We start from the raw sequence: 12,789 nt of genomic DNA, 5'->3' as shown, positions 1-12,789 counted from the left end.
ATGGATGATTTGTTGTGACTGATGGTTTATTAGTAGTGTCACCCTGACACCCCCCAATAAAAGTACCACAGAGTCAAACAGTGATATGTCTCATTCATTGAATCATTTAGAAGAGGCACATTTACTGTAAAATAATGTAAGAGTTTCATAAATGATTAAATTGCAACATATGACAGGAACATGAAATTCCGTAAGAAAAAGACAGTCATAACTGGCGGTCTGCATTACAGTAGATTTCCAAATACAAACATCACAGTTTTGTTCAACAGAAATAAAACATTGGTCTCTTTCCTCTTAATTCCCCTCTTTACCTGCTCTCCCTCCTCCACCTCTTCACCTGCTCTCCCTCCTCCACCTCTTCACCTGCTCTCCCTCCTCCACCTCTTCACCTGCTCTCCCTCCTCCACCTCTTCACCTGCTCTCCCTCCTCCACCTCTTCACCTGCTCTCCCTCCTCCACCTCTTCCCTTGGAATGTCTTAATAACTCTCTGTCTCACTATTATTCATCTGGTCACTTCTTCTTGTGTTTCTGTGGCCCTGTGGTGCCTGCGTGTGTCTGAGCTGCTGAGATCTGTCTCCACGCGTCCACGATCAGCAGCAGTGGGATGACCACCCACAGCACGTTCATGAAGACAAAGTAGAACCAGAAGTAGACAGGGTGGCCCAGCTCGCTGTGAGCATATCCATCTCTGTGCTCCGTGTAGAAATACAGCACTGCTCCGTACAACTGACCTGGAATCAGACCAGAGGGTAAGACAGCTGAGCAACACACAGCAACCGGCACCACAGTCCGGTCCACACTGAATCTACAAGGTGCCTCGACAGGACAGCGATGTAAGCTGATCGTGTCCACTGGCACTGCACTCTTGCATGATACACTTTACTTTACTTTACTACCTACTGCTGCTACAAAACTACAAAACTCTGTATATTCACAGTATTTTATTAGTCTGTATCTACTGTATCAGTTCCTGTTTCACCAGCTCACCCAATGAGACGATGAGCTGCAGGACGAATCGATCCGGCCGATTGGTCAGGAAGGCAAACACAGTAAAGAAGCTTAACGGTCCCCAGAACCACGCGGTCACAGTCTCCATACACACCGTGAAGTTATCAGCTCTGGGGAGGGAGGGAGGGGGGAGGAGGGAGGGGGGAGGGGGGAGGAGGAGATACATTAAGCAAAGCTTCACTCAAGTTCTGAGTTTTGTTTCTGTAGACTGAAGTTAAAAACACTGACTTACATCACATATCGGCTGTCTCCTTTAGAATATTCTTTCCCTGATAGGAACAAAGGCAGGGAACATGTCAGTGGCCCATCCACACCAGTACCCACTTCAGTACCCACACCAGTACCCACACCAGTACCCACATCAGTACCCACACCAGTACCCACACCAGTACCCACACCAGTACCCACATCAGTACCCACACCAGTACCCACACCAGTACCCACACCAATACGAGTGACAAGACACAACATATTCACGGTTCAACTGAGCGGTACCGTTCCGGTTCTCTCACTCACACAGCTGGGACAGGAAGCTTTGGTCCGAGGGGATGACGTCATAATACAGCGAGAACCAGCCCTCGATAACGCCATGGATGAACCCGCACACGGCGAACCAGCACAGGGCCAGCCGCCTCCAGCCCCCCAGACGGCCCCCGGCCCCCTCGCGTCCTGTAAGCACCCAGGTCCCCAGGAGGAAGGTCCCAGACACAGAGAATAGAAAGGCCAGGATCTCAGACATGGAGCGGTCATTGGCCACGTAGTTCGGGATGGACAGGTCCCGGGGCCAATAGGGGTGGGGAACACGAGTCTCCTCCTCCATCATCTGTCTATCAGAGAGAGAGACAAGGAACAACAGCTGAGACCTTTGAGACGGGACAGCTCTGCGTAACACGATGAGAAGATAGCACTGAGGTAGCACTGAGGTAGCACTGAGGTAGCACTGAGGTAGCACTGAGGTAGCACTGAGCCTGTGAGCTCAGGTGTGTGGTTAACCGCCTGGCATCGTAAACATGCACTTCAATTAACGTCAACTCCTGGCTTCAGAGGGTGACGTGTAAGTGAAGTAACTGAAATGGAATAGAAGGAGTCAGCCCCAGATGTGAATGATTCATTGATCAAATGTTTTATTAATTTCACTACCATGCAATAGTCTACATCACTGCTTTTGACACTATAATGACAGACTTTCTCCTCCAACAATTTACAAACACTACGAATGGAGTCACAGTGTCAGTCTGATGATTATTCCCTCTCAAACATCATTTCCCAAACAGTTCAGACGAGTAATGAAAGGTAGTAAAGGTTATGACGTGCACTTACCACTGATGTGGGTGTTGAATGATCAAAAACATGAAAATGATCAAAAACTGAGTGACCAGAACCCGACAAAAGGCAGTAGAGGAACTACAAGAGAATCAAACCCCTGCTGGTCCGTCTGTCTGTCTGCTGTCACTGTGACAGGAGGCGGGACCTTCCGATAACAACCACCTATCAGACAACAGCCTGGGTGGGCCCAAGCCACACGTGAGATCTTCCAGCATGTTGGTTGGCTGTTAATCTCGGAACATGGATGTCGTCACGGATAGTAGCTCCTCCCACCTCCGTGGTCGTCTCGAGCAGGACTGTTCGTTTCTCACCCCGGTCCGCCCGCCGGCGCGCCGACGCAGCAGGGAGGGATTGCACCGGGTTTGTAACCGACGAATAAAAGTCAGTGTTAAAAGTAATGAATGGTAACAGACGGGGTGAAACCTCTGTTTGACGGTTCGCACCTGCAGTGATGGGAAGGGTGCTGTGTTTTCAACTCAACACGGCTTTCATGGACACAACCGTTGCGAAACGGACGATGAAGCGCTCAGAGTCTCACATCTCTGTCCAAACCACTCAGAAGGAGCACAGCGACGGAGGTGTAATTATCTGGAGAATCATTTCAAAATACGGGATGAAAACAGAGCTCCTAGCCGTGTCAGGGGACGTCCCTGCCGTGACCCGGATTCGAACCGGGGTTGCTGCGGCCACAACGCAGAGTACTAACCACTATACGATCACGGCGCGCTACTGGAGGCAATATCAGCTGCTGGAGAAGCACGATTTATAAAATACACAACAAACAAACTGATGAATCCATCAGAATGGTCTATAAACACGAGACATCAGCTGAGGACTGAATGGAATATGAGTTGTTAGAGTAACAAGCAGCATCAGGACGAGAAAACAATAAAATACGTGGATGCAATTTATGATTTGGTGATGGCTGGCAGATATATATATATAGATCTGACTCTATAGCGCACATGTTGTAACATCTGTCCCTTTGACTGTCTCATATACATAAAACATCTGCATGTATCTACATATGCGTTACTAGCAATATGAAACGTTCTCTACAGAGACTACTCATCCTCCCATATGGTCTAGCGGTTAGGATTCCTGGTTTTCACCCAGGCGGCCCGGGTTCGACTCCCGGTATGGGAATTACCGTTTTCCACATTTCTAGCTCGTCCAAAAACACGAACATTATGAACGAACCTGGTTGAGGTCCGAACCACGGCAGAGCGAGTTAACGCAATTAAACTGAGCCGTAATAAAACAAAAAAGATCTTTAATTGAGGCTTTTACTGATTCAGTATAACACAAGGCTATTGTTGTGCTTAGACAATAAAATGTGTGCACTTTTCAACATTTCGAAAACAGAAAGTCTATTTGTCTCTTTATTATTAAAACCAGATCAGAAACTCTCTGATGTGATTGGTTCCATTACTGTGTCAGGTGACGCCTGTCTTCGTCGTCACATGACCAGAAGAGGAAGTGGGACCAGACAGTGGCAGACTGTTCCAGCGACAACAGAGTTTTCTCTCCGGTTAAACCAACATTTAGGGTTTCATTTCGAAACCATTAACCGCCGTTTGAGGAGCAGGGCTGGAGGGTTTTGTCGGGTGTTAAGGTGAGAAGCTGAAATGGGCGTCGCGGAGAAGGAAGCCTCGGTGTTGTTGGATGAGAAGCTGCTGTTCTTCATGGAGCAGCTGGAGCTGCTGGAGGACAGACGACACACCTTCAACTCCCTCATCGAACAGGTGGGCGACGGGGGACGAGGGACGGGGACGGGGGCGGGTAGGGGGCGACGGGGGACGGGGGACGGGTGGAGGGCGGGGGCGGGGGCGGGGGCGACGGGGGACGGGGACGGGTGGGGAGCGACGGGGGGCGGGGGACGGGGACGGGTGGGGGGCGACGGGGCGACGGGGGGCGGGGGACGGGGACGGGTGGGGGGCGACGGGGCGACGGGGGACGGGGACGGGTGGGGGGCGACGGGGGACGGGGGACGGGGACGGGTGGGGGGCGACGGGGCGACGGGGGACGGGGACGGGTGGGGGGGGACGGGGGACGGGGACGGGTGGGGGGCGACGGGGGACGGGGGACGGGGACGGGTGGGGGGCGACGGGGGACGGGGGACGAGGGACGGGGACGGGTGGGGAGCGACGGGGGGGCGACGGGGAAATGACAGAAATGAATGACATTAAATAGTTGGAGCAACGCATTAAACCAATGTAGGTTTGCTATTATGGGCTTCAGGGCAGCTGGACGTCGATCTGCTGTACTGGCAGGGCAGCCTGTTGTTCCCCATCAGTGGTGGAATTGTGATTAATACGAAGCTAGCTTTACTAAGGGGTGTGTGTGTGTGTGTGTGTGTGTGTGTGTGTGTGTGTGTGTGAGTGTGTGAGTGTGTGAGTGAATGAGTGAGTGAGAGACCCAAATTGTAACTGTCTGATTGTGCTCCCACAGGGGTGGTTCTCCATGTCCAAGGCCAGGTATTCGATGGGCAACAAGCAGGTGTCTGCCCTGCAGTACGGCAGTGAGATGGAACCGCTGGTCCGGGTGCATGCAAGGTGAGGAGGTCATAGGTCATGACATTCAGCCACACTAACATGCATGGTAACGATTACACTGATAACACTGTGATTACACTGATAACACTGTGATTACACTGTGATTACACTGATAACACTGTGATTACACTGATAACACTGTGATTACACTGTGATTACACTGATAGCACTGTGATTACACTGATAACACTGTGATTACACTGTGATTACACTGTGATTACACTGATAACACTGTGATTACACTGTGGGCATCATTTATACAATGTGATTCATCCATCTGACTTGGACCCTCGTGATACAGAACACTTGAGAATGGGCAGGCAGAGTTCCACACAGACAGGAGGACGCAGAAGTCTCCTGACGGGACGGAAAAAGCCACAAGACCCGTGGAGGACATCGGACCTAGAGAGGAGGGTAGGACCTACACACACACACACACACACACGCTTGTTTTTGCATATCAACAATAATGTCACCATAAGGTTGGACCTGTGAACGTGATTGACATGGTAATATAATATAATAATAATATGTTATTTAGTTGATGCTTTTATCCAAAGCGACTTACATTGCAGTGAGTTCATACATTTCAGTATATATGGTCCCAGCGGGAATCAAACCCACAACCTAAGTGTTGTTAGCACCATGCTCTACCAACTGAGCCACAGAGGACCATGGTTACAATGCATTTGGTCCCTGAGTGATGAACTTGTTAAAACAAATATATATCTAATAATTATAATAACGTTTGCCAGGTGTGAGGAGAAGAACAACAACGAAAAAGGCTGTTCCTGAGGAAGCGGAGAGGGAGGAAGCGGAGAGGGAGGAAACGGAGAGGGGGAAGCCGTTGTCGATGGAGATGGAGCAGGCTGCAGTTACGACGGTCCTCCAGCAGGATCCTCTGAGATGGTTTGGGATTCTGGTGCCGCAGTCTCTCAAACAAGCCCAGTCCTCATTCAAACAAGGTCAGTCTCTCAAACAAGCCCAGTCCTCATTCAAACAAGGTCAGTCTCTCAAACAAGCCCAGTCCTCATTCAAACAAGGTCAGTCTCTCAAACAAGCCCAGTCTTCATTCAAACAAGGTCTGTCGTGTCTGACCGCTCAGTGAACCATGACAATAATAAATACTTCTCTGGGGGCAGAAGCTTCAAGCAAACACTGATGGGAGCTGACGCTAGATAGCCAACTAGCTATAGCTAGCTATGTCAACACTTCCTGGAGCCTATCATCTCGGTATACGTTGTCCTTTATCGTCACAACGTTGAATAAATAATTGACGGTCTCCGGCCGAGGCAAAGCCACACACCCAGTCATACTACTGGAAGTTACCCGGCAGACCAAATACATACACAAAACTCCATTGTGTATCCATACATTGCTAGCTAGCGATAGTCAGAGTGGCGACACTGGCTCAGTGTTGTAGCTGTCAGTGTGACCATCTTTCTGAGGTTAAATAAAGTCGTCACGGTAATGTTGAAGAAGGTTGACAAAGTAACTTACCTTTTCTTATCTGGCATTATTTAATTGTGTATGAAATGGGCTAATTGTGTGCTGTCCCTACTCCCCCTCTGCCCAGTCAGAGAAGGAAAAGACCTTCAAATAGTCGGCTACAAAGAATATGATCAATTCAAAACATCAATCAAATGTCAAAGTGATCTTTTTTTGGTGATGAACATAATTCAAACAACTTTTCATGACAATGACAAAAATGCTTGTCAACCTTGAGATCAGGTTCTATATCCTAAGGACATTAAGTAACCAACAGTAATACTCATCTATCCCTTGATAAGAACTCTCTCTGTCTCTCTCTCTGTCTGTCTCTCTCTCTCTCTCTGTAGTGATAGAGCTGTCTGCTGAGATTGCTGCCTTGCAGAGTTCAGTCCTGAGCACCAGGGAGGAGCTGCAGCTGCACCTAACAGAGAAGCACAGGACCCAGGACCACACAGACCCAGCCACAGACTGACCCAGGACCACACAGACCCAGCCACAGACTGACCCAGGACCACACAGACCCAGCCACAGATTGACCCAGGACCACACAGACCCAGCCACAGACTGACCCAGGACCACACAGACCCAGCCACAGACTGACCCAGGACCACACAGACCCAGCCACAGACTGACCCAGGACCACACAGACCCAGCCACAGACTGACCCAGGACCACACAGACCCAGCCACAGATTGACCCAGGACCACACAGACCCAGCCACAGACTGACCCAGGACCACACAGACCCAGCCACAGATTGACCCAGGACCACACAGACCCAGCCACAGATTGACCCAGGACCACACAGACCCAGCCACAGATTGACCCAGGACCACACAGACCCAGCCACAGACTGACCCAGGACCACACAGACCCAGCCACAGACTGACCCAGGACCACACAGACCCAGCCACAGACTGACCCAGGACCACACAGACCCAGCCACAGACTGACCCAGGACCACACAGACCCAGCCACAGACTGACCCAGGACCACACAGACCCAGCCACAGACTGACCCAGGACCACACAGACCCAGCCACAGACTGACCCAGGACCACACAGACCCAGCCACAGATTGACCCAGGACCACACAGACCCAGCCACAGACTGACCCAGGACCACACAGACCCAGCCACAGATTGACCCAGGACCACACAGACCCAGCCACAGACTGACCCAGGACCACACAGACCCAGCCACAGACTGACCCAGGACCACACAGACCCAGCCACAGACTGACCCAGGACCACACAGACCCAGCCACAGACTGACCCAGGACCACACAGACCCAGCCACAGATTGACCCAGGACCACACAGACCCAGCCACAGATTGACCCAGGACCACACAGACCCAGCCACAGACTGACCCAGGACCACACAGACCCAGCCACAGACTGACCCTAACCTTCAGCACAATGTTTACACAGCTTTATTCAGAATGCTTTTTTCAGAGTAAAAAGAGCCCAAGAATCAGGTCCACACAGTTCTACACACCACAATAGCAGCCCCTATATAGACTAGAGCAACAAGAATCACTGGATCATTTCACTATAGAAATCTACCCCTTAATGTTCCCATCTGAAGGGACTTGATATGTCAAATATGGAGATATCGTCCTGCAAACACCCAGGTGGAATTGGCCAGGGGTTGATTGTGTACTGGACAATTGAGCTTCCTCGGTTTACCGTATTAAATAACATGACCCATTTTCAAGAGAATGTCAGTCGTCCTGTGAGTCTTTGTGTCTTTGGAAGGTGTGTGTATTTAGTTGTTCTGTTTATGTGTCTCTACTGCACTTGGCAGGTATGTTTTACAATAATTACACATTTATTTTCCTGTCTTCATCGTTATAAAAAGACTGCTGTGTTAATTTATTTAATTGATTGTGTTCAGTAAATGTTTTGAAACCATTTGTCTCCAGACAGTTTTTAAGGGGGCAGTTTTAAATGCTAGGCCTGATCACCTGATCACGAGGGAGAGATTAAAGGGACATTTTACCTGATTAGGTAAAAAACTAAAACTAACCTTAACCAAACCCTAACCAGAACCTTAACCAGAACCTTAACCCTAACCAGAACCAGAACCAGAACCCTAACCCTAACCCTAACCAGAACCAGAACCAGAACCCTAACCCTAACCCTAACCCTAACCAGAACCAGAACCAGAACCAGAACCAGAACCAGAACCGTAGACACATTTTAACCAATAAAGGAAACTCAGTATCAGTTTGCTGGTCAGTAAGGGTCCTGACGGGCTCTACGGGGTCTCCGGTTGGGGGTTAGTTCATATTGTAGCCTGTTTATTGTTTATGTTGTTGATATTATAAGGCACTTTAAGACAATTGTCATTGTAAATTGTAAAAAAGTGCAAATCCATGTGAACGGTTGACTGATGAAACTCGGGTGGGAATAAAGATGTCCGTTGTGATTGGCTCCGCGTGTCTGGTCCACGCCGCCGAACGGGGCCGAACGCGCTCGGAAACCAACATCCCGTCGCCCGTGTACTTCCTGGTCCGACCGAGACGAACCACCGCTCCAGCCTCCAGATGTACCCGGCCACGGTCGATGGAGACGGCCAGAAGGCGTGAACAGTCAGTCGGTGGTGGTCACGATGCGGAGCGACGATTTCAGTTTTTGGCACGAAAGAGGATTGTGGTGTTTGAAGATCCGTGCGTCGTTGTAGCCGCTCTCCGGCGCCCTGCAGGCGCTTCTCAATGTTCTATTGTTGCACGCATCTGCCAACGCTGTGGTCAAGAAAACACGTCTCAGCTCTCTGGATCGGAGGGGAGTAGAAAGAGGTCTGATTGTCTACCGAAAGTTGTTTTTACTTCCGAGTAAAAGGGTGGAACACTCCAATGGCGTCAAATTCGAAGGTGTCTATTCTGGATTACTTCAATATCGTGTTCGAGGGGGAAAATGGCAAGATCGAGTCGAACTGCAAGGCGTGCGGGACCAGGATCCAGGCGAAGCGGAGCGTCACATCCAACTTCGTCACGCATCTCAAGGTAGGATTTGGGCTGATGTTAAAACGGCTCCAGAGAGACACTGATGCACATGCAATGTGGGGGTCGCACACTGTGCTGCCTGCAGGGTGGATGGGGGTCGTTGGCAGAAGGAAATGTAGATGTCAGGTATGAAACATTGCACCTGGACTGGCCCTAGTATCCTGTATGAGCAGCGTAGGCCAATGTGTTTGGTAAATAAATATTCAGTGAATCTGTGCAATCTGTGCACTCACCTGTCTCTCTGTCTCTGTCTCTCTCTCTCTCTCTCTGTCTGTCTCTCTCTCCCCTCCAGCGTAAGCACCAGACCATGTATGATGAGTTTGTGAAGAAGAAGGACATGAAGAGAGAGTCCTACTCCTCCGGCTCGGTCCACAGCCTCTCCACCAACGGAGGCAGCGCCCGCTTCCCTCACTCCTTCACCGCTGGGGGGGGCGGGGGGGGCATGGCGGGGGGGGCAGGCGGAGGAGGGGTCACCAAGTTTGACAGACATGACCCTCGGCAGGTGGGGTTCACTGAAAACAGCCTACTTGTTGTTACAACCAGAGGATATTTCGGTCGTATACTCCTCTAGTTATCCTATGTGAGGTAAAAGTGTTGTTGTAACTGTCGTCATGGTCAGGTTCTGGTTTCGGAGGCCATTGCTAAGATGGTGGTGAGGGACCTGCAGCCGGCGTCCATGGTGGAGAACCAGGGGTTCCGGGAGCTGCTGCTGCTGCTGGAACCCCGGTACACCCCGGAGCCACGGCGATACCTCCAGACCCAGCTCCTCCCCGCCTACGCCTACCAGGCCCAGCTGGCCACGCGCCAGGCCCTGGCCTCCGCCCACGCCCTCAGCCTCAGCCTGGACCTCTGGAGGGGTCTCCCGGGGGGGAACGCAGGGGCTAGCGCTGCCGCTAACACAGGGTAGGTGGCTGGAACCAAACACAGCCAGAGAACTGAACTGTCTCCCTCCTTCCAGTCCGCTCCGTACTGGAGAGTTCCATTTGGATATTTTATTGAACCATTATTTTCGCAGGGAGTCCTGTTGAGATCAAGGGAGCCGTTTACAATAATACATAATACACAATTACAATATCATAAAACACATTTGTACAAGCGTACACTGTGACATCACTTCCTGACCTCTGCTTGTCTCACCCTAGGTACCTGGGCGTCACCTGCCACTTCCTGACGTCTGATTGGCAGATCCGCTCGGCCCTGCTGGCGTGCCTGCCCCTGGTTGGTGGAGGCTCGGCGAATCGCGTGCTGGCGGAGTTCGAGGACGTGTGCCACGCCCACGGCGTCTCGGGGAGAGCGTTCCGCGTGGTGGCCGACCCGTCCCCCGCCCACCCCCGACCCCCCTGCCGTCTGCCTGGCTTCCGTATCCATGGTGATGGGGAGGGGGAGGAGGAAGAGGAGGACAGCGGGGATGAGGAGGCGGGGACAGGGGAGGGGGCGGGGTCTGGGAACGGAGAGAGTGAGGGAGGAGAAGGAGAGGGGGAGGACTGGTGGGAGCAGGGTCTGGGCGTCTGCCGGATGGACTGTTTCTCACGCACGCTGAGCGTGTGTGTGAGGGAGGGGCTGCGGTCCTGTCCCCAGCTGTCCCCAACGCTGGCCAAAGCTGCCTGCTTCTACAACTATGTCACCGCAGCCGTCCCCCCAGAGAAGCTCAGCCAGGTGTTCAACGGTCCAGAGGCGCTGGTGGGGGGGGCAGGGGGGGCAGGGGGCCCCAACCCAGCAGAGAGAGACTGGGCAGCCCAACTGAAGGTGTGTAACATTACTAGTTACACACACACACACACACACACGTTTCTAAATATAGGCATAGTTATAGTTTTGTATTGATTGATTGGCTGACCAGGTGATTGATTGATTGATTGATTGGTTGACCAGGTGATTGATTGATTGATTGATTGGCTGACCAGGTGATTGATTGACTGACCAGGTGATTGATTGATTGATTGGCTGACCAGGTGATTGATTGGCTGACCAGGTGATTGATTGGCTGACCAGGTGATTGATTGATTGGCTGACCAGGTGATTGATTGGCTGACCAGGTGATTGATTGGCTGACCAGGTGATTGCTCTGTGCAGGTGTTGCGTCGTCTGCTGGACTCAGTGGAGTTCCTGGAGGATGTGAGCGACCGCGGGGAGCTGGTGCTGAGCGGCCCAGAGAGGGCGCTACTGAGGGAGCTCACAGACACGCTGGAGCCCTTCACTGAGGCCTGGGAGATGGTGCACGGGGACCGGCAGACGGACAGACAGACAGACAGACACGTGTCCGTCAGCCTGGCCCTGCCCTGCGTCCTGGGTCTCCGCAAGCACCTCTCTGAGACGTCTGCGCCCCACTGCCCCTCCCTCCTGGAGGGCCTGGCCCAGGCCCTGGAGCGCAGGCTGTCCCCCATCCTGGAAGACCCCCTCTACATCACTGCCACCACCCTGGACCCCCAGTTCAAACTCTCCTGGAGCAGCGACCCCGACTGGCACCGACAGGTCCTCCTGGAGGAGGTGACCAGACACACGCCGGCCTCCAGCCCACAGGGCCCCAGCACAGAGCTGCATCGTCAGGACCAGTCCTCTCCAGCCCCGGCCCCCTCTCCTGTCTCCTCCATCTCCAGGCCCTGCAAGCTGTTCTCCTTCATCAAGCAGAGGCCCACGGCGCAGGCCAAGAGCCTGGAGCAGGAGCTGGCGGCGTACCTGCGCGAGGAGCCCACAGACGAGGAGCCCTTACACTACTGGAGGCGCAAGGCCATCGACTTCCCCCAGCTCGCCCAGGTGGCCAAGCGGGCGTTCACCATCCCTGCCAGCGGCACGGCGGTAGAGGCCATCTTCACCACGGCGGGGCGCTGTCTTCGGCCGGAGAGAGGCCGCGTCCTACCAAAGAACCTGGAGACCCTCATCTATCTGAAGGCCAACTACAGACTGCTGTGGACGTAGACACTCCCCCACCGCTGGCGAGGACAGTCCCAGGGAGGCTCTACCTTAAGGGCAAGTACAGGATATTGTTAGGATCCTACACTTCTGCCAAAGGGCCGAATCCCCTGACCGGAGATCTGCGAACATACCATAGATTTTTGGCATAAATTGTGCATTGGTGTAGAAAAATTCAAGTAACGTGCAGATTTCAAGTTGGGTCTCCCCCCTCTCTGAGGAGCAGCTGTAGTGACTGAGGCTAGGTGTTACCATGGCGTTACCATGGCGTTACGTGTCTGTAGACCCGTGGGACTACGCAGCCTACAGGACGCTCTGGACATCAAACCAGGCATGTCAGTGGACCAGGGAGAGGAGAAGCTGACCAGGGAGAGGAGAAGCTAACCAGGGAGGTTCTGGTTCTGACATTTCAGGACTTCTGGACTTCATTTGTTTGTTGGCAGAAACACAAGACTTCAGCAGGACGGAGCTTGTGCCTGTATACCAGCCAGC

The 12,789-nt window shown here is 52.4% G+C and overlaps 3 protein-coding genes across 3 annotated transcripts; 2 read left to right on the top strand and 1 right to left on the bottom strand.

Moving 5' to 3' along the window:
* Nucleotides 1-2,454, bottom strand: ebp (EBP cholestenol delta-isomerase). Its single transcript, XM_083675853.1, has 5 exons — nt 2,330-2,454; nt 1,526-1,836; nt 1,242-1,278; nt 989-1,119; nt 1-732 (listed from the first exon to the last, which is right to left on the bottom strand). Exons 2-5 carry the CDS (start codon nt 1,830-1,832, stop codon nt 512-514), a joined length of 696 nt encoding a protein of 231 aa, XP_083531979.1. The 5' UTR covers nt 1,833-1,836; nt 2,330-2,454; the 3' UTR covers nt 1-511.
* A 1,358-nt stretch (nt 2,455-3,812) lies between these two features.
* On the top strand, nt 3,813-6,986 carry vma22 (vacuolar ATPase assembly factor VMA22). The gene is made up of 5 exons (XM_083674453.1): nt 3,813-4,080; nt 4,787-4,890; nt 5,192-5,304; nt 5,646-5,855; nt 6,729-6,986. The coding sequence occupies exons 1-5, from the start codon at nt 3,964-3,966 to the stop codon at nt 6,851-6,853; spliced, it is 669 nt and encodes a 222-aa protein (XP_083530579.1). The 5' UTR covers nt 3,813-3,963; the 3' UTR covers nt 6,854-6,986.
* A 2,219-nt stretch (nt 6,987-9,205) lies between these two features.
* LOC310808101 (zinc finger BED domain-containing protein 4) lies at nt 9,206-12,503 on the top strand. Its single transcript, XM_083674801.1, has 5 exons — nt 9,206-9,387; nt 9,680-9,889; nt 10,007-10,290; nt 10,530-11,067; nt 11,461-12,503. Exons 1-5 carry the CDS (start codon nt 9,238-9,240, stop codon nt 12,301-12,303), a joined length of 2,025 nt encoding a protein of 674 aa, XP_083530927.1. The 5' UTR covers nt 9,206-9,237; the 3' UTR covers nt 12,304-12,503.
* Nucleotides 12,504-12,789: the final 286 nt, after the last annotated feature.

The sequence above is a fragment of the Argentina silus genome (genome assembly GCF_951799395.1).
Source record: "Argentina silus genome assembly, chromosome: 8".
In the NCBI taxonomy this organism is placed as follows: Eukaryota; Metazoa; Chordata; class Actinopteri; order Argentiniformes; family Argentinidae; genus Argentina; species Argentina silus.
Note: the sequence above shows the minus strand (reverse complement) of the source record. Positions and strands in the feature narration are given on the sequence as shown.